At 42.6% G+C, this 24,954-nt stretch overlaps 1 protein-coding gene across 1 annotated transcript in view; it reads right to left on the bottom strand.

Annotated features, from left to right (window-relative positions):
• The window catches only part of ELOVL6 (ELOVL fatty acid elongase 6), a gene marked incomplete at both ends in the record, with an annotated part of 117,530 nt that extends 94,270 nt beyond the window's left edge, over positions 1 to 23,260 (bottom strand). Inside the window, one exon of the mRNA XM_080697444.1 lies at positions 23,172 to 23,260. Coding sequence (XP_080553570.1) covers positions 23,172 to 23,260 — 89 coding nt within the window. The remainder of the gene's footprint in view (positions 1 to 23,171) is intronic.
• Positions 23,261 to 24,954: the final 1,694 nt, after the last annotated feature.

Raw genomic sequence — 24,954 nt, 5'->3', positions numbered from 1 at the left:
GGGTCTCACTAAGTTGCTGAGAGCCTCACTAAGTAGCTGAGGCTGGCTTCGAACCTGTGCGATCCTCCTGTCTCAGGCTCCCAAGCGCGGGGATTGCAAGCGTGCGCCACCACGCCTGGCCATATAGGTACTTTTTATCTAAGTCATATATTGTACAGAGCATGGGAAAAATCAACATTTTCTGAGTCTCCCAAATTTGCTTTTCCTTAAGTCCTAAGCACAGGGAAAAGCAGAATTTAAAGCCACTCCAACTTCTCACAAACACACATGCTGAGTGACACCTTCCAATATGCCGTGCTAAGTGAACCTACGGGTTTGTACGAGAAAGGCCAAGAGCACACGGTATACCACCACGATCCTACAGTCTTTCATCAACTGACTTCCTCTGCAGGTTTGCATATCCCAAAAGCACCTCTGACCTGCTTCTCCATCTGCACAGGTCAGCTTGCTGGCATGGCCTACTGAGTCATGAAAAGGAACACGGAGACTGCTGTGCTCCGCTGCCACACAGGGAATAGGCAGTGCTAGGAAGCAGGCCAACGTGATCCCAGCAGACCAGAGTGCTCTCGGGGATTACTCCCAGGACGGCAACAACTCTCCCCAGCTCTGTTCATGGCCCTAATGACATCCTCAGCCAGCCACTGCCTTATCCTGGAGAATGCACATGCGGCATATCTGAAGACTGCAGACCATCACATACAATTTTATTAGACCTGATGAGATTGGATTCTTTATCTGATTTCTATATCTGTGCAGGAGGTCACTGGAAATGTAATCTCCCCTTTTATTAGATAGTCCATGCCACTCGGCCTGCTGCACACTGCCAAAATGAACTAACAAATGTCTTCATTAATCGGTCTTTCCTCTAGATGCTCTAGCAAAAAAATAGGCAAAGTAGCATTACTTTAATGCAATTTGTGTGTGCGTGTGTGTGTGTGTGTGTGTGTGTGTGTGTGTGTGGTACTGAGGATGGAACCCAGGGGCATTCTACCTCTGAGCTACATCCCCACTTTATTTTTTTAATTCTTTATTTTGAAACAGGGTCTGAGTTGCAAAGGGCCTCACTAAGTAGCTAAGGCTGTCCTCGAACCACGATCCTCCTTTCTCAGCCTCCCAAATTCTGGGATTACAAGCATGCACCAGCAAGCCCGGCTTCCAAATTTTTTTTATTAAAATATCAGTATGGGAAGCCAGTCAACCATCTTAAGTAAATATTTTCATAACAGCAAATGCTGTTACTTTGAAACATAAAGTGTGTGTGTGTGTGTGTGTGTGTGTGTGTGTGTGTGTGTGTAGTACTGAGGATTGAACCTAGGGACATTCTACCTCTGAGCTACAGGCTCAGTCCTATATTTTATTCTTTATTTTAAAACAGGGTCTCACTAAGTTGTGGAGGCCTTCACTAAGTAGCGGAGGCTAGCAGTGAGCCTGCGATCCTCCTGTTTCAGCCTCCCAAGTACTGGGATTACAAGTTTGTGCCACCATGCCCGGCAAACACGAATTTCTATTTTAAAAGAGGCCCATGATGTTTCGCCTGTGGTCCTACTGAATCAGGTTGGACTTACTAAGCTTTCTGCAGTCTTTGGTTCCCTGATGCACTGAGCGTAATGTTTCCAGAGCATCAACAACTATTCTCCAGAATGAATCTGGTTCAAACCTCATCCTATTATGCCTACCAGACACAGATGCAAAATCCATAGGCACAGGATAAATATTAAGCCCAGGAGGCTGTCATACATCTTGCCATGATCTTTATCCATGGTTTTACTCTTCCAAGATGATGTATCAATGCCTCGAAACCCATTCCAAGAATGCAACAAGGTGCATCAACATAATCATTCTTGAATAAATGACCTCCCAGGAAACTTACTACTTATTAGCTCTTCCTCATGTGATTTCATGGACCATATAATCTAAGAGAGTATAAAGTCCACATATTTCCTACTTACACTATAAATAAAATTTATAAATAACTAAAAAGACTATCCAAGGGGGTTGGGATAAAATTCATTGACAGAACACTCACCTAGCAGGTATAATGCCCTGAGTTTGATTCCCCAGGACCAAAATAAAAGAAAGAAAAAGGCAAACTGAATCAGTTGATCTTTTGTCTCATACATGATCAGGATATGAAAGTATAAAGTGCTCACCTAAAAAATGGAAGAAAAGTGGGATGTGGTGGCACATGTAGTGAGACTCTCATCAACCTGGCAAGACTGTCTCAAAAAAAAAAAAAAAATAGGGCTGAGTGTGTAGCTCTGAAGTAGAATTCTGAAGTAGAATGAAAATTTCTACTTCACAGGATTGCAGTTAGAAAAGCAAAAGATCGGCCGGGCGTGGTGGCGCACGCTTGGAATCCCCGCGCTTGGGAGGCGGAGACAGGAGGATCGCGCAGGTTCGAAGCCAGCTGCGCGCGCTGGCTTAGGAGACCCTGTTTCCAAATAAAAATGTAAAAATAGGTCTGGGAGTGTAGCCCGGAGGTAGAAGGGCTTCCAGGAACCCCAGTACCACCAAAAAAAAAAAGCAAAAGATCATGTGAATGCAACTTGTAAAGTTTTAAATAATGACAGTTTTAACATCAATGTTAGTGACATAACTAAAACATATATAGTGTTAGTAAATGCTTTATACATGTTCATTTATTTAAACAATGCAAGAATGCTACTGGGTCAATAATAGCGCCTCATTTTATAGAAGAGAAAACTAAGGTTCACAGAGCTAGCAAATGGTCCCACAAGGATTAGAAGCCAGGCGGCCCTTCACACGCCACCTATTAACATATTATCACATGTCCCTCTGCATGTTATTAGCACCCTACATCCTGTGGCCCAACAGAGACCGGCACATTAAACAGTACATCTGTATGAAGGTACATAATAACTGAGGTTGGCAAGATACTCCCTGGTATAACTACGGTTGAAAGATTCTGCTATCAGCAGTCCCAGGGCCTTGTCAACCCTGGGTCAGTTTTAAGAATCCCATTCCATGTACTGTGGAAAACTATTCTTTCTTAATTATTTGTTTGTACTCTGTTTGTAGCCATTATTTTTCCATTTCCACTAGACAGATAGTACTTACAGTTCTACCTTTAGAGATCAAAGAGTAATTTACTCTGGGCATGGTGGTACACACGTGTGGTCCTAGTACTTGGAAGGCTTGGGCTGGAGGACTGCAGAATTAAGGCCTGCCTCAGCAACTTAGCAAGATTTAGTAATCCCAGTACTTGGGAGACTGATACTGGAGGACTGCAGGATCAAGGCCAGCCTCCACAATTATAAGACCCTATTTCCAAATATAAAAAATAATAAAATAGGGATGGAGGTGTGGGTCAGAGGTAGAACATTAACTAAAGTTAAAAGATAGATTCTGCTATTAGCAATCCCTTAGCAGTCCCAGTGTCTTGTCAATGTTGGGTCACGGTTTAAAGATCTCATGTCATGCGAACCACCAAAAAAAAAAAAGTAATGCAAACAGTAATTTGCATTTAACAATTTAACCTCACCCGGAATAAATCAACATAAAGAAATCTACTTTTTATTTTATTTTATTTTTTGTGATACTAGGATTGAATCCAGGGGCATTCTGACTCTGAGCTATATACCTCTAGCCCTATTTTATTTTTTATTTGGAAACAGGGTGTCACTAAGTTGCAGAGGCCTCACTAAGTTGCTGAGGCTGGCCTTGAACCTGTGATCCTCCTGTTTCAGCCTCCCAAGTGGGAGGTTACAAGCGTGCACCACTATGCCCAACACCAAGATGGATTTTGCTGCAATGTAAATCCTTTCTCTCTTCTCGGGCGTACGTTCTTAGGTTAGCACAGAGGATAACCTTACACCAACCCATTTCCCCTCCTCTGCTAACAGGAAGACTACCTCAAGCTGTGCAGACAGCAATAGGTCGGGCTTGAAAAGATGAAGCAAGAGGGTCTCAAGGCAATAGTCTCTTTGTCAGGGGACGGTCTAAGGATGGACGACAAAACTCCAGCTGTCTACCAGTGAGTGGTACAAGAGTCAGACGTGGGACCAGGCCAGAGATCACGGCCCAACAATATGGACAGCTCCCTACATAAGCTTACTGCGAACAGGTTGTGTTGATAAGGAAGAGATGAAAAGAAAGCTCCTTTGCCACTGCTCCTCCCCTTCTGCCTGGTAAGAAAGGCGGGAGAAACCTGGTGACGTGGCAGCCATCTTGTGACCGTAAGGAAAAACTGTTGACACACCAGGGGCGGCAAAACAAAAAATCAGAGAACCTGGATCTTTGACATGATTAAACCATGAAATAACCAAAGGCTGCCAACCAGACTTATCATTATGCAGAATAAATAAATGTCTGTATGTTTTAAGCCTCAGTTAATTAAGGTCTGTTACTTACAGTGGAAAGTATTTCAACGGAGTTCCTTGATTAGCAAGTATATTCTGCAGAGCAAATATAGGACTATTAACCAAAGAGGACATAATCCATGAAAGAGACAATCTGAAATTTATTGCATTTTGTATTTACTGGTCAATACTAAAAGCATTTTTTAATGTTGGTATTCAATATATTCTTGCATTCCTTTTTGTGTGTGTGACACTGGGGATTGAATCCAGGGGCACTCTACCTCCAGGCTACATCCCCAGTCCTGAGTTTTTCTTTATTTTGAAACGGGGCCTCACAAAAGTTGCTGAGGCTGGCTGAGAACCTGCAATCCTCCTGTCTCAGCCTCCCAAGTACTGGGATTACAAGTGTGCGCCACCACGGCTGGCACTATTCTTGCATTCTATAAAAGCTATTAGTTTTCTTTTTTTCTGCCTTTTAGAAAGACAGATAATATGCTATTTTACAAAAGTAAAATAGTAACATACATTCCTCAAGTTTTTAATGTGTCAGCTAGAACATTAAACATAAATCCTTCATTTACAGTTTGGTGAATGAATTATTTAACATGAAAAAATAATCATTCTACTTTAAGAGAAAAGTCAGGCTATAGAAAAATACATGTGAATAATGTGATATTTGTATTAAAAATAGAAAAAATATGATGCATGCCAGCAATCAAAGTACTTGGGAGGCTGAGAGGAGTATAGCAGGTTCACAGCCAGCCTCAGAATTTAGCAGGATCTTCTTTCAAAATAAAAAATAAAAAGGGCTGAGGGTGCAGCTTGGATGTAGAATGCCCCTGCATTCAACACTCAATACCAAAAACAAAAAACTAAAAAAAAAAGAAAGAAAAGAAAGAGAAAAGAAGGAAAGATAAAGATGGACAGAAAGATTTTTAAAAGATTTATACCAAAATGCAAGGGTTTATCTCAAGATAACATTTATTTTGTGTGTGTGTGTGTAATTTTGTTTCCTAAATGTTCTACAGTGTGTTAAAGTTCTTGCTTCAGATCTATTCACAGAAAGCAGAAACTGTAACAGACAGAAGCTTATTTCTTTAAATATATTTCTGGGACAGTATATATATATATATATTTGCTTTATCAAAATGATTCCCAGTCCAGTACCAACTTTTGTAAAATCTTTTAAAATTATTATATCTATATCTCCATAATCCTAGTCCTACAGTTGCATGTGATTTGATAAAGCATAACGATACACATACATAATTTTTCAGAAAATTGCGTAAAAATATTAAACCCAGCTAAATTCACAAGAAAACAAGAAAAAAACCTTTTCATTTTCAAATGAAAAAACTTGACACACACAAAAAATCCCTAACATTTTAAACTACAGAAAACAACTGACAAGCTACTGATGCTCTGGCCAAAGACCAAAGATAAATGAAAACACAATTTATAACAATACTTTAGAACACCACCAGCTGCCACCACTGCACCGCTCCTCTGGCGCTGAACCTCCACAGGACAGGTGGAGCTGTTACCTACGGAAAGCAGTTTAGATCCTTCACTGCACACCCAGGTATGAAAAGTTACAAGCCGAAGGACGCACGTAGTTTAACCGGGTAAACGCGAATCCTGCAGATGGGCGCCGCACCAGCCTTTTTCTCTGAGCTCGGAGCCTGGTCCTCCACCCCGCAAACGCCTTGCGGGAAGTATTCTCACCAATCTGCAAGTCAGCTGTGACCTCGGGAACTCCAGGCGGAGGTCTCTGTTCTTTATCCACAGTAGCCAATCCCCCCAAACACTGTAGTTTTTTTTTTTTTTAGTTTGATTGATTGGTGTAGTTCTCCATTGTGAGTGTGATTTCATCCATAAAATACAAATAAAACAACAAAAATCTTGGGCTTATGAAATTATACCCAAATCGAAGCGCAGACAGTAGTGACTGTGTGGATGTCTTCTCGTTACAAGCAACAAAACTGAAGGTTAGGGTTTAAACATGTATTCGATTGAAAAATAAGCCAAATCATCAGTATAGGTTTTATTTTTAAATTACTACAATATTCATATTAAATATTATTAAACTGAAGTTAATTTCAAAATGAGTTGTGTCCAATAAAAATAAAATAAAATAAAAAAATTTTTAAAAGACTTAAGTTTGGCTGGACATGGTGGCATATACCAGTAATCCCACTACTTGGGAAGCTGAGACAGGAGGACTGTTGGTTCAAGGACACAAGGACAGCCTCGGGAACTTAAAAGACTCTATTTCAAAACACAAAACAAAAATGGCTGGGAGTATAGCTCCAAGGTTGAATGTCCCTGGGTTCAGTCCCTCGAACTCCCCTAACCCCAGAAAACACTTAATTTAAATATTTATTTAAGGTGTTATTAAATCAAATTTATAACTATATACCTTTTCCTTCTCTTTATTCTATTAGAAGGAGCTGCATCTCTATCAAAATTCTCTAGGGGCCAGGCATGGTGGTGCACGCTTTTAATACCAGCATTTGAGGCTGAGACAGGAGGATCGTGGTTCAAGGACACCCTCAGCTACTTCATGAGGCCCTTTGCAACTCAGTGAGACCCTGTTTCAAAATTAAGAATAAAAGCCGGGCATGGAGGCGGACATCTGAAATCCCAGGATTCCGGAGGCCGAGACCAGAGGATCGCGGTTCACAGACAGCCTCAGCTACTTAGTGAGACCCTCCTCAACTTAGTGAGACCCTGTTTCAAAATAAAGAATAAAAAATAGGTCAGAGGGTGTAACCTGGAGATAGAATGCCCCTGGGTCTCATCCCCAGACCCGCAAAAAATAAATAAATAAATAAATAAATAAAAACAGAGCTGGGGGTGTTGCTTTGAGGTACAATGCCCCTGGGTTCCATCCCCAGTGCCACAAAAATAATAATTTTGTAAATTCTAATTTTAATATTAGCTATAAATATGTGGATGGAGAATACAAAACTATGTATAAATTTGTTATGCTTTATTTTGGGGTAGTGAACTTAAAAATTTTTTAAATAAATTTCTATAATAAGAAAATGCTTCCCTTAAAAACAGTACTTGAGTACAAAAGTGTTTAGCAGATTAAATTATTAAATTTGTAGAAAGAAAATTTTCTTGTGAGAAAATTGTTGTTGTTGTTGTTGTTGTTGTGTGTGTGTGTGTGTGTGTGTGTGTGTGTGTTTTAATAGGGATTGAACTCGGGAGTGTTCTATCTCTGAGTTACATACCCAACCCTATTTTACTTTATATTTTGAAACTGGGTCTCACTAAATTGCAGAGGGCCTCACTAAGTTGCCTAGCAGGGAACCTGTAATCCTCCTGTCTGAACCTGCCAAGTACTGGGATTACAGGTGTGTGCCACCATGCTTGGCTGAGGAAATAGTATCTTAATGCTCTTCAAGAAAAATCAGTCAGCAGGGCGTGGTGGCACACACTTGTAATCCCAGTTCTTGGGAGGCTGAAACAGGATTTCAGGTTCACAGCCAGCCTCAGCTACTTAGTGAGGCCCTCCACAACTCAGTGAGACCCTGTTTCAAAATAAAGAATAAAAAATAAGGCTGGGGGTGTAGCTCGGAGGTAGAATGCCCCTGAGTTCCATCCCCCATATCACTCACACACACACACATACACACAATCAGTCTAATATGCCTAAAATAGTAGTGTGCTAATTAAAGTGGCATTTAATTATTAGCATATTAACCATGCTAATACTAATTTTCTATAATATTTATCTTCTATAATAAAAATATCTATAATAATAGTACTCTAGTATTCTCAAATAGTATGTTTTCTTGCATCTAGGAAGAAAGTCGTCTATAGCTAAAGAATACAATTTTGATTAATCTAGAAAAAGAACAGAAACAAAAGATCATTGCTGAATCATGTACAGAGGTGTTTAAAAATGTGATTTTGAACCTTATCCTTTAACCTACTTTTCCCCTCTCCTGTATCACTTTTCATCATGGGCAATAGATAGAAAAGGACCAACACTGAAGTCCCAGATTTAGTCTAACTTCCTAGAGCCTGGCTAACTTTACCAGCTACAGGATCACTAAGTTTAATCAAAGCAGAATCTCTTTACTTTCTGTAAACTCCAAGGCTATCCTCCATCTCTCTTCTCTCCCAGGAGAAGTCTGGATGACGCAAGTGTCTAAAGCAAGACTCAGGGCAGATGCGATTGCTCCACATAGCCACCCTGTGAATGCCTGCTCGCTGCCCCCAGCACACTCCCAGGACTCTGACCAGACCGCACAGGCCTGGCCTCTGCTCTGAAGCACAGGCCTGGCCTCTGCTCTGGACAGACCAGCCCCTGAGAGCCATTTCAGATGGTGACAAGATCCTCCTAGCTCCCTAGTCAGATCAGACCCAATCTCCCAGGCATTCTGCAGCACTAGATAGAGAGATCTGCTAATGATGGATTCCAGGTATGTGGGCAACATCTGTCTCCAGGTTCCACCAGGTCCCTGAGCCAATTATCCTACTCACTGTATCTCTCTAGGGATAGGTTTATGTTTAATCTTTTATCTCTATTTGATTAGATGACTGTTGTCCCTAGGGAATCTTTATCCCATTAGAAACATTCCTGAGCTCCTAAGGTAAATGTTGTATTATATCTCTTATCACCCTCCCTTAAGAATTATGGCCCTTTTTTACTTAAAAAAAGCAAACAAACACAATTTATTACTAGAGAAGAAAGTTTAACATACTTGTCAATAGCATGGCTCATCTCTACCTTAATCTGAGAAAGCACATTCTTATTGGAATAAGAATGTACAGTGCCTTTACACATTCAACTGTACTGTTAATTCTTGTGTGTGTGTGTGTGTGTGTGTGTGTGTGTGTGTGTGTGTTACTAGGGATGGAACCCAGGGGCTTTCTACCCCGGGGCTACACTTCCAGACCTATTTTATATTTTATAGAGCCTCACTAAGTAGCTGAGGCTGGCTTCAAACCTGCATGATCCTCCTGTCTCAGCCTCCCAAGTGCTAGGATTACAAGTGTGCGCCACCACGCCCAGCTAGTATTGTTAATTTTAAAATGCACTTAGCCGGGCGTGGTGGTGCACGCTTGTAATCCCAGCATTTGGGAGGCTGAGACCTGGAAGATCACGGTTCATGGACAGCCTCCGCTACTTAGTGAGGCCCTCTGCAACTCAGTAGACCTGGTTTCAAAATAAAGAATAAAAAATAGGGCAGGGGGTGTGGCTTGGAGGTCAAATGCCCCTGGGTTCCATCCTCAGACCCGAAAAAAATAAATAAAAAAAATTTTAAAATTAAAAAAATAAAAAAATAAAATATACTTATTTGAAAAATATTTTGTTCCTGGACACTAGATACTATATCTATATCTATCTATCTATATAAACTTTTGTAAAATGAAGCTTATCTTTATTATGAAAACAGTAAGCACATATTAATAAAAATAAGACCATATGCATATCACACCACCGCATAACCAGAATATAATGTAAATAGATTATAGAAAACAGGAACACCAGAAGGAGAAATAGTAACTGACATTTTGCCACTTTGACACAGCTACTTTTTACCATTTTGATATTTTCTTCTAGTCCTTTTTCTTCCCTTTGCTTGCATTTTTACCCTACCTCACCATACTCAGGGAAATCTTTTTAAAAAATGTTACTATTTAGCTGGACATGGTGACACACTCCTGTAATTCCAGTAGTTGGGAGGCTAAGTCAGGAGGATCCCAAGTTTGACAGCAAAGGCAATATAGTGATACCCTGTTTCAAAATAAAAACTAAAAAGGGGTGTAGGTTAGGGTAGAATGCCCTTGAATTCAATCCCCAGAATCACAAACAAAAACACACAAAAAATTCTCATCTTTCTGATTGGAGTCAACGGCTTGAGTACCTAGAAAAGAACTACTAGACTGACAAATAGCAAGAGTTCACTAGGAACTAGGCATGCTAAATTTATGCCTTTCCTCGGGGGGGAAAAAAAAAGATTAGCTAAGAGAATAAGTATTTCTAAGATACTAGACAGTGTTTTAAAGATTCACTGGAGGAAATAATGTATAGGATAATACAATCAGATCCACTTGAATTTGAAAGTGACGCCGCATGCGTTCCTGCATCATCACACTCTGAGTGTGCTCAGCAGGCTATACTCTGTGGTAAGCACTGATTTCAACGCAGAAGAGAAAATCTGTTTATGAACCAAGTGTCAGCAAACCACAAGGAAGGGTTCTGACAGTTGGCAAGGAACAAGGCTTTGGAATTGAAATTTGAGTAAGTAGGTGTGGGGAGAAGCTGTTTCAACAGGTATCACCAGGAAAGTTATCTGCAGCCAGGTATCAAATGGCCTCACAAACTTTTCTTTTTCTTTTTTTACCTTGGTGGTACTGGGGATTGAACCCAAGGCCATTCGGGCATTCTTCCTCCAAGCTACACCCCCAGCCCTATTTATATTCTTTATCGAAACAGGGTCTCACTAAGTTGCAGAGGGCCTCACTAAGTAGCTGAGACTGTCCTTGAACCTACATCCTGTCAGAGCCTCCCAAGTACCAGAATTACAAGTGTGCGTCACCGCGCCTGGCTAACTTGCTAACTTTTCAAAACAATTTAGATTGGTCCCATGGATGATGGAAAACCACTGCAGGTTTTTAACCACTGGGCTGGCATGATCAGATCTGTGACTCAGATAATGCTGAAGACTGAAGATGATACAGGCAGGAATAGGATGGAGGAGACAAAAGGCCGTGGAGGAAGGAGGCAATGGCCATCAGGGTGGACAGAGATGCAACTGAGAACCACGGGACCTGGCCCTGGCTGTGGATTCCAGGTGGGGAGGGAAAGAGGGAAGATTTTAGCCTGGGTGCTGAATAATGCCTTCATTCCATGAAGATAACTTAGTAGGCAGAGCAGGGTAGCTGAGGAAGAGGAGTTGAGTTTATGAAGGTTGCCCACTGGAACACCAGCCCCAGGCCCGGACCAGCAGCCAGTAGAGAAATGAATAAGCTGACGGCAACACCTCCCTGAGACATCTACCCAGGAATGTTGGTGTGCTGAAGGAGGAATATCACAGGTTCAAGGCCAGCCTTAGCAACTTAGCAAGACCCCCCTCCAAAAAAAAAAATGGGCTGGGATACTGGGATATATAGCTTGGACTGAGAGAGAGAGAGAGAGAGAGAGAGAGAGAGAGAGAGAGAGAGAGAGAATGAGAAAGAGCATGAGAGAGAGAGATTGTCTCTTACTTTACTTCACTAAAATACAAAACAACCAGACCCCTATAACTGAAATTTTAAATACCTGAATAGTGACCAAGGACATACATAAAAAAATAAACAATTACAAACTCTAAAACCAAAATTTTCAGCCACTGTCATTTCAATGATTGAAAGTGATTTTTAATTTTCATTGTGTATAACATATACAGAGACTGCATACTTCTGCTGAGTCAAAATTTTTGGGAGAGTCTTGGATGTTTTATAGAAAATAAATTAGCTAGCAATCATAGTGTCTATTACCAGAGCTGGTGGACTTAACTATTGTTATGTTGACTGAAGATAGAACATAGCCTTTGAACACATCTCAAGTTTTGCACAATAAGCAGGACACAGTGGCACACACCAGTAATCCCAGTACATGGGAGGCTGAAACAGGAAGATTGCAGGTTCGAGACCAGCATCGGCAACTTAGTATGACACTGTCTAAAAATAAAAAATAAAAATGTTTGGGGTATAGTTCAGTGGTAGAACACTCCCGGGTTCAATTCCCAGCACCACACATGCAAAAAATATGCACAATAATGCTGCCCCACTTTTTATTAAACTACATTTATTTTAACAATGTTTTGTTATGGAGACATTTCAAGGTGGATTACAGACTCCTTCAAGGCAGAGTTACACAAGTCATCACATCAATTAAAATGTTGAATTTTAATTGATGTGAATTAAAATGTTGAAAAATTAGACCAGCGCAGTGGTCCACACTTGTAATCCTAGTTACAAGTGAGAGACTGAGACAGGAAGATCACAGGTTTGCAGCCAGCCTCGGCAATTTAGTGAAACCCTATTTCCAAATGAGAAATAAAATCGGGCTGGGGGTTTAACTGGGAGGTTGAATGCCTCTGGGTTCAATCCCTAGTACCACAAAAAAAAAAAATTAAAAATTAAACGTCTATGTGTTGGGCACTGTTCCAAAGGCTTTTAATGTTACAATATCTTATTTTAATCCTTACAACTTGCCAGAGTAGGTTGATTGACTCCTTATCATCATCTTCATCATCCCTAATAGTATTGTAATCGCCTCCAATTTAGAGATGAGAACTAAAGCAGAGAGGCTAATTAACCTGCCAGAGATCCCTCAGCTCCTACCTGATGGAAGGAGGACTTGAACCCAGCCACGCTGGCTCTGCGGTCCATGGGCTTAACCACTACACTATCATACCACAGCTGACACTCATCACCCCACCCGTGGGAACCTGAACATTAAGTGCAACTAATAAAATAACTAGTCCCAAAGTAGACAGGATATCAAAGGAGCCAAAAGGTCCTCTCTGTCTACCCTGTGTAGGAGGAATCAACTGTCAGAGGGCGTCTTCATATCTACTGACCTACAGGTTACTTATCCAGATAGGTACAATTGCATCTCTCAATTTGATATAAATACATTTCTATCTCAAACGCTGAGCAAATTGCTAGATCTGCCCCCAACTAGAGGCCCCAGAAACCAGCCTGGAGAAGAAACATGGTGTTTGCAACTACTCATGTTAGACAAAGGGCTGGGGCCTTAATGTGGTATAAGTAGAAACGGATGGGCACAATTTTAAAGAGCAAATGGAAAATAAACACAAAGAGAATTCCTGAATCTCTCTAGGAATCATATAAATACAAAGTAAAATGAGATTTCAGCCTGGCATATGGTGCATGTCAACAATCTCAGTACTTGGGAGGCTGAAACAGGAAGATCACAGGTTCAAGGACAGCCTCAGAAACATACTGAGATTTTCAGCAACCTAGCAAAGCTCTGTCAAAATAAAAAATAAAAGAGGGCTGGGCATGTAGCTGGGAGGTGGAATGCTCCTGGGTTCAATCCCTAACGCCACAATTAAAAAAGAAAAAAAAAAAATCTAACTTTTTCCTTAACAGCTTATCAAAGATTTTTTTGTTTTGTTTTGTTTTGTTTTTTTGGTACTGGGGATTTATTGAATCCAGGGACATTCTACCTCTGGTTCTATACTCCTAGCTGTATTTTATTTTAAAACAGGGTCTCACAAAGTTGATGAGGCTGGCTTCAAACGTGCGGTCCTCCTGTCTCAGCCTCTCAAGAGGTTCACCATGCCCAGCCAAAGATTTTTGAATGTGACCATCTTCAGTGTTGCAGAGGGCACGAATACTCCCCTTTCTTGCAAAAGTGTACCTTGGTTCAACTTTTCTAGGTATTAATCTAGCTGTAGATATCATAGCCTTTAAAAAAGGTTCTCCTAGTCAATATAGTCACAAAAAAATTATCAGGTAAATGATTAATGCATAAGATTAGTATATGTCAGAGGATTATTTCTAAAAACAATATATTACAATATTCATCATTGAAAATGGTCACCTAAGTTAACTTAATAAGCCCAAACAATAAAATATTAAATAGCCCCGTGTGGTGGGACACACTTGGAATCCCAGTACTTGAGAGGCTGGAACAGATTTTTCAACATTTTCAAGGTCAGTACTAAGCTTTAGGGAGACTGTTTCAGAATAAAAAAAATAAATAAAAAGGCTGGAAATGTAGCTTGGAGGTAGAATGCCCCTGGCTTTAATTCCCAGTACCAAGGAAATAAATAAATAATATAATATTAAGTAACTACTGACGTTTAAAGTTTTAATGATGCAAACAATATGTATTTTATATATAAAGAGGAAAAAGCAACCTAGAAAGGTGTTGGAAACAGTATGAACTGCTGAGCGCCCAGTGCAGTCTCCATACAGTGTCATACACATGATTAAATTAGATTAAAAGCCTTGGAAGAAAAGCTGAAGATGTGGCAAAATAGCGGTTTGCCTCTGGATAAAAACTGAGGGTAGCTTTCTTTCCTGGACATACATATATACATACATATATATTTATATGTAGATGTACATACATATATATGTACATGTAGATATATACACACACACACACACACACACACATGCCTCTATATATATAGAGAGAGAGGCATGTGTGTGTGTGTGTGTGTGTGTGTGGTTTTTTTGGTGGTACTGGGGATTGAGCCCAGGGACATTCTACCTCCAATCTACACCACTAGGCCTATTTTTATTTTTATTTTGAAACAGGGTTTCATCACTAGGTTAAGTCTCACTATTTGCTGAGGCTGTCCTCTAACCTGCGTTCCTCCTGTCTCAGCCTTCCAAGTACTGAGATTACAGGCATGCCCCACCACACCCAGTGGACATTCATATTTTTAATGTCTTCATTTATTTTTCCTATAACAAATATTTTAACTTTAGAACCTGGAAAAAGAACAAAAACTAGAAGCAAAAAAAAAAAAAAATCTCAAATAGTAGTCTTTAAGCCTTCACACTGTAAAAGCTGAGCTTAAAGAGGGAGATTCCCAACCCACACGTTTTTCTGTCAACAGGGGTGGGCGGCTGTTCTGGCAACCACTGAGCCCTGCCCGGGAGCCTGGCCACACAGCACGGGTGGGGACGGGTGGGATGCAAACTCCCAGAGACTAGACCCACGCTGAGGGCGCTGAGAACAGACAGAAAGCGTCCTGTAAGGCAAAGCTTTGCGAGAAACATTCGGAATCAGTGCCCGGCACTTTGCGTTCCATGAAACTGTGAATGTTCTAAGGTAGAAACATCATTAAAGGTGTGATGAGCTTCTGCGATGATAAAAGTGTTGACAGACACTGAACAAGCGATATTCAGAAAGTAGTAATTCTTAATGATTAAAGTATTTACACAGTTTAATGTTTGTTACACACAGTAAAGCTAATAGGCGCTTTCTGTAGCTATTCTGGCCCTAAGTGTTCAGCATCCACTTAGTGAAAATTATAAGACAAAACACACGTGACTAAAACCACAGGAATGTTTCAGGGCAGCCAAGTTTTCAAGTGCATTGTTTTACTTATTGAATATTTATTAATATTCAAATAGAGGGGAAACCGGGCTGAGTGATTCCACCCCATTCCAGTTTTAGTCAGGCCTGGAGGCCATTTCTCCTCCTCTTGTACCTACAGGCAAATCCCAGAAAGGGCCCAGACAGCCTTTCTTGGTGGAAAAGATAAAGAAGGGAGCTGGGTGTGGTGGTACTGTAATCCCAGTACTTGGGAGGCTGAGATGGGAGGCCAGCCTCAACAACTTAGGGAGACCCTATTCCAAAATGAAAAAAATAAATAAAAATAAAAAGGGCTGGGGGTGTAGCGCTGAGCTGGAATGCTCCTGGCTCCAATCCTCAGTACCACAAAAAGTAAAAATATAAATAAAAAAAGAAAGGGTAATGAAGGGTGGCTCTGGGGATTTGTTAACATACCTAAAACATTTCTTTAAAATTCTTCCTATCACTTAACCATGTAAGTATGAATGACTATGAATTATTAATGTCATTGCTCCAGAATGAAGAAAATCCACCCTAAGTTGGTAAACTTGAAAGGAAACTACAGAGGGTGATATTGAGGGTACTTTTTTTTATCGTAAAATGCATTTTACTGCACTTCCTATCCTCTACCTATAATGAGAACCACTGCTAGCCCAGCTCTTAAATGCTGAAGGCATCCACAGACTTTGAGAGAAGTTTCAAGTACTTAGAAAAGTTTCAGGAGCAAATCTTTTTATCAGATTTAAATTTTTTTTTTCATTAAGCCTCCAGAAACAGGATTATGAAATTCGCATCTTCAAAGCTTTCAATTCTACTGAACTCACTTCACCTAGGAGTCGATTACCCCAGTTAAGGTGGCCCGGCAGCTTCAAACCTTTTACTTAACATCATTCTGTATGGAATTAGCCTTAAATTAAAAAAAAGAAAAGAAAATATGAGGGTCTCAGGAATATTAATCGATTGAAGACTTGTTAAAAATTAGTAATAATTGGGGTAAACCCAAATGCTAAATGTTCATTTTGTATCTTTAAAATGCTTCTTAAAATCACATTATTTGTTGGGCATGGTGGCACACACCTATAATCCTGGTACTTGGAGGCTGAGACAGGAGTGTCGCAGGTTCGAAAATAGCCTCAGCAACTTGGTGCGACTCTCAGCAACCTAGCATGACCTTGCTTCAAAACAAAAAAATGAAACTGGAGTGTAGCTTGGAGCATAATACCCCCCAGGTTTACTACCCAGTACAAAAAAGTCGTATGAATTAGTTTTTTTTAAAATGATATAGTCAATGTTATTAGGACCTATATTGCAGCAAATTATAAAAACTATGTTTACCTCAGCAAGATGTTCTTATGGTAGCAAGAAGTACCTAAGAAATGATTATTCATAAGTATTAGTTTTATTATTTTCAAGATATTTATAGTATGCTATACATCTGTACGTGTATGTATGTATTCATTCATATACATGTAATCCTCCAGGCAAACATCCATATTCTAACAAAGATAAATACCAAATAACCATTTCATTGATCTTTTCAGTCTTCAAAAAAAGATTCTGGGTGGGGCGTGGTGGTGCACGCTTGTAATCCCAGTACTTGGGAGGCAGAGAGAGGAGGATCCGGTTCTCTGCCAGCATCAGCTACTTAGTGAAGCTCTTCACAACTTAGTGAGACCTTGTCTCAAAATAAAAAATACAAATAGGGCTGAGGTGTAGCTCAGAGACAGAATGCCCCTGGGGGGTTCAATCCCCAGCACCTCAAAAAATAAATAAAATAAGTAATCACAAGCCAGGAGCTGTGGTGCTGCACACCTGTAATTCCAATATTTGAGAAGCTAAGACAGGAAAATGGTAAGTTTGAAGTCATCCTCAGGGAGACCCTCGACAATTTAGCAAGACTCTGTTTCAAAATAAAATAGGAGGTAAGAGTGCTGGTACACACGTGGGAATCTGAAACAGGAGGATCACTTTTGAGGTCAGCCTCAACAACCTGGTTGAGACCAAAGTACTGGAAGAACATGTACATACATGCATGTATAAGTACATAACATATACTAAAAGTGAGATTATAGGCATGTGCCACCATGCCAGCTCTGATTGTATTTAACCGCCAATATTTTTTTTTACACATAAATTCCAAAGAAAGCTGGGAGTGGTGGCACACATTTGTAATCCCAGCACTTGGGAGGCTGAAACTGGAGGTCGTAGTTTTACTGGTGAGGCCCTCTGCAACTCAGTGAGACCCAGTTTCAAAATAAAAAATAAAAAGTAGGGCAGGGGGTATAACTCAGAGGTCAAATGAAAATAGGGCTAGAGTTGTAGCTTTGTGGTATACTGTCCCTGAGTTCACTCCCAAGTAAAACACAAATATACAAGATCACAAACTTTATACAGAAAATACATTGTATCGGTGATATTCTCCCTGTCATACTGCAGTCAGGAACTCTACCATAAAAGCTTTAGAAAGAAAAACAAAATTTGAAAACCGAAAGTTAAAAGAATTCTGTACTACTATACTTTTAAATTAGAAAACTGTTAAGTATAAGCCTTTTCCACTTGTACTTTTTTGTACAAAAGGCTTAAAGTTAACATTTTAAAAGTCCACAGTGAGTTACTGACCAAACAAAAGGCTTCTTAAAAGTAGTTGTCACTCCAATATATTAGGAATAAAGACCTTAAAAAAAGAAAGCATGAATGCTCAATAGAGAAGTGAATCAAAACAGATACAGGAGGATCACAGGGTCCAAGCCAGTCTCAGCAACTTAGCAAGACCGTTTTCAAAATAAAAAAAATTTTTATAAGGCTGGGGTACATAAAATGGCAGCACATCTTACCTGTGCTAACATGTGTAAAGTTCAGTGAATCATCGCGATAGTAATTCGAGAAAATACTTAGACCTAAAACATTCCAGATCACTGATACAAAGATTAATTATTTTATCACTATACGGTACCACATTCCCGCAAGGAACTTTGTAGTACATCACCATATACTCACTAATGCAAATACATAACTGGATAATATGATCAAAATAATCCGCATTAAGCTGGCTTTCATCCTGGGGAATCCTAAACAAGGATTACATAAATATAATTTCTTGGAAGATAAATGAAAGTTCAGATCAAAATTCCCACACAACTTCTTATTTTCTAGGATTATAGCCTAGATCCCACTTTCTTTCCTATGCACGTTCTGTCTTCTCCTAGCATGTATGACACCAGTGTCCCAGTGCTCTCTAAAGTTTACTGATTGACACCTTAAATTCTTCACGCTTAGGTTTTCCAAAATAAGAGACAATATAACAAATTCAATATGGGCAAGGCATTTTCCTAGACAAGTAGCCTAAATTTTTTCCTATAAAGCTAATAATAACTAAATGAAACTGTCCTATTCTGTCCCATCCCCATAGACTGCACTGTTTTCCAGCCATATTTCTCACAGACGTATGCGGCAGGTGACAAGAGTTTTCGTAAACAATTCAAAGCAATTCTCACTACGGGAAAAATAGCCTAAACCTACGCCTTCTTTTTAAAAGTTCCATCACCATATGCTGCTATTTTTGAGTATAACTCACATCATCTTAAAAAAAAGATAATAACACACTTATTAGCACATTGTAATTGTACATCATAGCTAGGTACAATGTGACACAAACACACATGGACACAGCTCTTGGTGTATTTCCTTCTAATGCTCCCCCACCTCCCTCCCTTTCCATGTTACTGAAGTTGGTAGTAATTCCTTATGTTGCCAGATTATTACTTGAACTGTCATTTGAACAGGTCCAATTATTTTTTGTATTATTTGAATACTATTTTGAATATCTTTTTCAATCTTCCTCTTCCATCTCCCCATCTGCCCTCCTCCAATTCCCTTCCACTATTCTACAGGTTCCTCTCCACATTATTTACAGTCCCTTATATCTCTCATTTTCTCTCTAGTTTCCCCATATGGAAAAAAATATATATATAAATCCATTGACTGAGACTGGCTGATCTTATTAACATTGAGAATATTAATGTAGGTTTATAATGCTGTTTATGTTCTTTAATCCTAAAGCTGTACATTGATTGCATCACTTTCTAAACCTCGCATATAAGAAAGAACACATAGCTGGGCATGGCGCAAGCTTGTAATCCCAGGACTTGGGAGACTGAGACAGGCGGATTGCTGGTTCACGCCCAGCCTCAGCTACTGCATGAATCTCTCCACAACTTAGTGAGACCCTGTTTCCAAATAAAAAATAAAAAAGAGGGCTGAGGGGGCAGCTTGGAGAATGCCCCTGGATTCAATCTCTAATTCTGCAAAAAAAAAAAAAAAAATTACATATATTTAAATTCTTTCTATTTCCCTCCCCACTTTGGTAAAAACCAATTTGTGATTTGTGAATAAAAGGTGTCCTTTGCTGGACAGTATTTAATTCTAGAAATTCCTATCTCATAGCCCTATAATACAAAATACAAAATGTAAAAACAATAAGCCCCTTATAATCATCACCACAGGAGAGAGGAGAAAATCAGAAAAATATACAAAGCATTGAAAGGCTGGATGTGTGAAGGATGCCAGGAGGGGGGCAGGGCTCCATGAGGTTCTAGGCAAACCCTCTGATGACGTCACCTCACATACTAATGTTACAGCAGTCAGCACAGGCCTCCTGCTTTCCTATTGGTGAACACGGTGTCAGCCGACATCAGAAGATAACCATCATTGGTCAGAGAATTACAACCGGAGCAACTAGCATCCAGTGTTGTTAGCACAAACCTGGCAGGCTGCTGAAAGAGGAGAAGGCAGAGCCCGGCTTCCTTCTCACTCAATGAATTTCATGTCACCTTACCAGTCACTAGGTGATTCTGCTCCTTTGCAAGCAGCACTTATAAAAAAAATAAGTCAGCTATTAGTGAGAATAACAGGTAAAGACCAGACATCTCATAAAAGAACAAAATGTCTCTATTTTTGAAGCTGTAAAATCACCAGGGCTTTTCAGTGTAAAATTGGAACTCAAAGAAGCTAGTTGGCGCTAAAAGAAGGCATTACCCTCTACCTCATAGAGAAACTCATTTACCAGATGTTATCCAGGATATTTTTAACCCATCCTGCAGTTAAGGATGTGGCTCAGAATGATATAAGGAAATATACTTGTCACTTTACATTTCAATTGCTACATTATCTATTACATATAAAACTATTTGCTACAAAAGTGAAAATGTCTACAGTATTTACTCTAGGCCAATGAGTAATAGGTTAAACTTTAATGTAGCAATAAACTTGATAAACTTGTCTCAGTCCATCCCTTTAGAGTTTTTACAGACACCACTCCAAAAACTGGGGCCCCATTCCAAGGATATGCGCTAAGGGCGCATGTAAGGATTACAGGGCATGTTTACCCAACTCTCCTTCTTCTAGGTCCTCCTAAATGATGTTAGTTGGCAGACAGCCTGCTGGAGAAGCAGCATTCCTGGCCCTCCTCACAATTCTTCAAAAGCCTTCGTACCTCATTTCTGAGAGAAATAATCTAATTCTCTAAATTCGCAACTTTTGTTTGAGGCTATATCTAAGGAATTTTTAAGGACAATTACAAATAAATTCTCAAAGGACCAGGGCAAAAGCTTTGTTACATCTTTTTCCTCCAGAAACTACTTCAAACCATTTTAAGCAAATGGGTCTGCAAAAATTAAGATTTTGTGGTTTCTTAATGTCTCCCCTCCCCCCTCAAAAGGGTTAAGCCCTCCTGTTAACAAAAGAAAGAAAATCTCCATTTTCTTACAAACTTGTTACAAGACTTTTTGGTTGTTTGGAGGGTTGAGGACAATTTTAAATTTGTGCTAAGATACTGAGAAGCAATGCACTGGGGTAAAAGAAGAAAGCAAGATGATTAGGATGAGAAACAGTTTCAAGGAAGGTATAACTGCCAGCAGGGCTCTCTGCAACATGGGATCCAAGAAGAGCAGGAAGAAAAGCATATCCTACCTACCAGTGATTATAATGTGGGTTCGAAATGCAGAAGTCAGCCAAGCAGGTTAAACCTTGGGTGGTGCCAGTGGGAAGGTGTCTTCCCAAGCATCTGCCTCCTACAGAGCACCTTGCCTGCTGCTTTGCATTACAAAGGAAGCCAGTAACAGTGGTGCAAGCCTGTGAACCCACTACTTGGGAGGTCGAGGAAGGGGGAGGCTGAGGCAGGGGGGTCAGAGGCTCAAGATCAGGCTGCATAACTTACTAGGGCCTTGTTAAAAATAAAAAGGCCTGGGGATGGAGCTCAGATGAAGAATTCCTCAGAATTCAATCGCCATTACCCCTACACACACACACACACACACACACACACACACACACACACACACACACACACACGAATGCAATGAGCCAAGGAACCATGCCCTGGAGAGCAGACAGTCTGGTAGGGGCACAGGCATGTATGTAAATATCCACGTATACAAATAAAAGCCAGGAAAGGATAATGACAGAAGACAGGTGCAAATAAAGAGCTGGGAGAGACAGGAGAGAAGTTGGTGCATTTTTGCCATCAGCAGTCCCGCGAGGGCCAGGACCTGTCTGGCTCAGAAATACTTTCTGGGTGAATGGAGAGAAGTCGCGGGAACCCGTCCAGGGCAGGCACAGGCAGTGGCCTTGGAGAAAGGGCAACAAACAAGTAGGTACCCCCAGAGGGTGTCGGAAGGGCCCCACGCCGCAAGCAGTCGGCGGCAGAACGAAGGAAAGCTGACCCCGGGCGGCGGACGCCGGAAACCGCCCCCGGAGCTGCGGAGCAGGGACTGGGGGCAGACGGCCGCGGGGAGACCCCAGCCGCCGCCGGCTGCGGTGCGCCCCTCCCCCGGCGCCACCCGGCGCGGGAGGAGAAGTGCAGGCGCCGGGGGCCCCGGAGAGCTGGCGGCGCCCCCGCAGGCCCGGCCGAGGCTGGAGGGCCGGGGCGCCCCGGCCGATGGCGGCTGGCCCTCCGCCGACCGCCGGGCGTGGGGGGTCCGCACCGCCCGGCACAGCGCCCCTCTTAGACACTGCAAGGTGACACAGGATCGCCTCCCGCACCGGGATTTCCAAGGGGGCTGGGGGAAGAGCACCGTAAACAAGAAAGACGTCCCCCCCCCCTGGGAGTTTTTCGGGGGGAAGAGCCCCCAGGCACGCTGCAGAGGGAGGGGGCTCTGGTCTGTGCCCGAACTCCCCTCTGCAGCTTCGCACTGAGTCCGAAGTGAGTGCCCAAAAGGCGTTTCCGTAAACCAGAAACTTGATAATGGCGTGGCTCCACTCGCTCGGGTTCATTCATTTTTATTACAGTTCTCATTGTCCCCTCCTCCCCATCCCCGGGTCTTGAGGAAACCGGAAAGGGATCCTCGTGGGGAGAAGGCGCGGGCCAGGCGGCGCCCGGCCGGGGGGCGGCAGGGGCGGCGCGCGGGGAGCAAGGAGAAAGGAAGGGCGCGGGGCCCGAGGGTGGGGCGCCGGCCGGCCGCCCTCCAGCGCCCGGAGCTCGGGCTGCAGGAGGCCGAGCCGAAAAGCAACCCGGACGAACCGGAGGCCGCTCAGGTGGGGAGCCTGGGCAGCGGCATCCCTCCCGCCGCCCGCGGCGCGGACATCACTCTGGGCGCACGTTTCTGCTGCGTGTTATATAATCCAAACAAAGGTACCTGGGCGGCCGCGGCCCCCGCAGCCCGGGCCTGGGCGGCCGGGCGGGGGTCTACACCGCCGGCTCCACTCGCGCCCGGACCCCGATCGCGCCCGACGCGCCGCAGGGAGGCGCGCCCGCCCGGGCACGGCGGCCGCGCGCAGACACCACCTACCAGTTCTCCTGCATCCACTGGATGGCTTCATTCTCGTTGAACTGCTTCTCGAATTCATATTCCTGTAGAGTCAACACTGACATGTTCATTGGGGCTGATCTTCGGAGTCGCTACGTGTTCCCTACACAAAATAAAATAATGTGTAAAGCGCTAGGTCCGGCGGCGCGCGCTCGCCCGCCCGCCCGCCCGCCCGCCGCGCCGCGGCGCCTCCCAGCCTCCGCGCCCGGCCGAGCATGCCTGCGCCGCCGCTCCGCGCCCCCCGCCGCCGCTGCCTGGCGGTCTTAGCGCCCGCACGTTTGTCCATCACGCTTTTGACTCGTCTACGGGGAAATCTCCTCCCCCTCATGCGATCGGAAAATTAACCCTTGGCGAGGGCGGGCTGCGCGCGGGACCTCCCCCACCCGAGGGCACTGTTGGCGAGCCCGAGGTGGGCGGGGAGCCGCGGGGAGGGCCGGGCGCGGGGCAGCCGCCCGGAGGTCATCCTAACCCGGCCCCGCCGCCCGGCCAGGTTCTGGCTTGCAGGCGCAGCCCCGAGGCGCGTGGAGCCCGGAGCCGGGAGAGTAAACAATTGGGAAATCCTGAAGCCTGCCCCAGCGCTCCAGGGAATCCGCGGAGCCCGCACGTGAAGGGGGCGCTGCCGCCTCCCGGCCCGCGCAGCGCCCCCCCCCCCCCCGGGACCACCCGGCCCGGGCCCAGGCCTGGACTCACTTCGCCCGGCCCCGAGGCTCCGAGCTCCTCAATCACGTGCAGACCTGGGATGCTGAGGCCGAGGACGCGGAGCGTGGAGGGAGACTAGGAGCCGGAAGTGGAGGGCAGGGCCAGGGGGTTAGGTGCAGCGTTTGGGTACGGGAAGGGGGATAATTAGCCAACAAAGGACGAAAGGAACTTAGCATAGAGAACTGGACCAACAAGTCCAATGCAAAAACTTTATTTGTATGCATGAGCAATTTCGCTTTATATACTGTACATGTAGGTAGAACAGAATGTGTGAGGAGAGGGCTGAATGCTTTGCCCCGAATCGCTGCATTTCCACATACGTCCCCTCTTTCTTTTTTCGGTCCCTTTAATTCATTTCTTCTGCCAAAGTTAAGAAAAAAAAACTATGAGAAATGAATGTATCTAATTAATGTTTTGGAAGTAACTGCAAACAAAAAAGATAGTAACAATAAGCAACTTGGGCTTTGGGAGGTTGAGACCGGAGGATTGCACAGGTTCGAAGCCAGCCTCAACTACTTAGTGAGGCTCTCAGCAACTTAGTGAGACCCAGTTTCCAAATAAAGTATAAAATAGGTCTGGGAGTATAGCCCACGGGTAGAAAATTCGCTGGGTTCCACCCCCAGTACCACAAAAATGATAAAATAAAAATAAATTAAATTTAAAAATGAAATAGCCGAGTATGGTGGCACATGCTTGTAATCCCAGCATTTGGGAGGCTGAGACAGGAGGATCACGGTTTGAGGAAAGCCTCAGCTACTAGTTAGTGAGGCCCTTCACAACTTAGTGAGACCCTGTTTCAGAATAAAGAATAAAAATATAGGGCTGGGGATGTAGCTCAGAGGTAGAATGCCCCTGGGTTCCATCTCCAGTACTACAAAAATAAAATAAAAATAAAATAAAATTAAGTATACATTACAACTAGGAAGAAAATTCCTTTTCTCTGAGGTTATTTCATTCAAACTTCGTTGCCTCTAAATTCTGAAAAGTGGGAACTGGGATAGGTATCTTCTCTGTCAGAGAAAAAGGTAGAATAACTTAAAGAAAAAATAAAAGAAATCCAATACAA

Source organism: Muscardinus avellanarius (genome assembly GCF_963383645.1).
Source record: "Muscardinus avellanarius genome assembly, chromosome: 6".
Classification (NCBI taxonomy): Eukaryota; Metazoa; Chordata; class Mammalia; order Rodentia; family Gliridae; genus Muscardinus; species Muscardinus avellanarius.
This window is presented reverse-complemented; position numbering and strand designations above follow the sequence as displayed.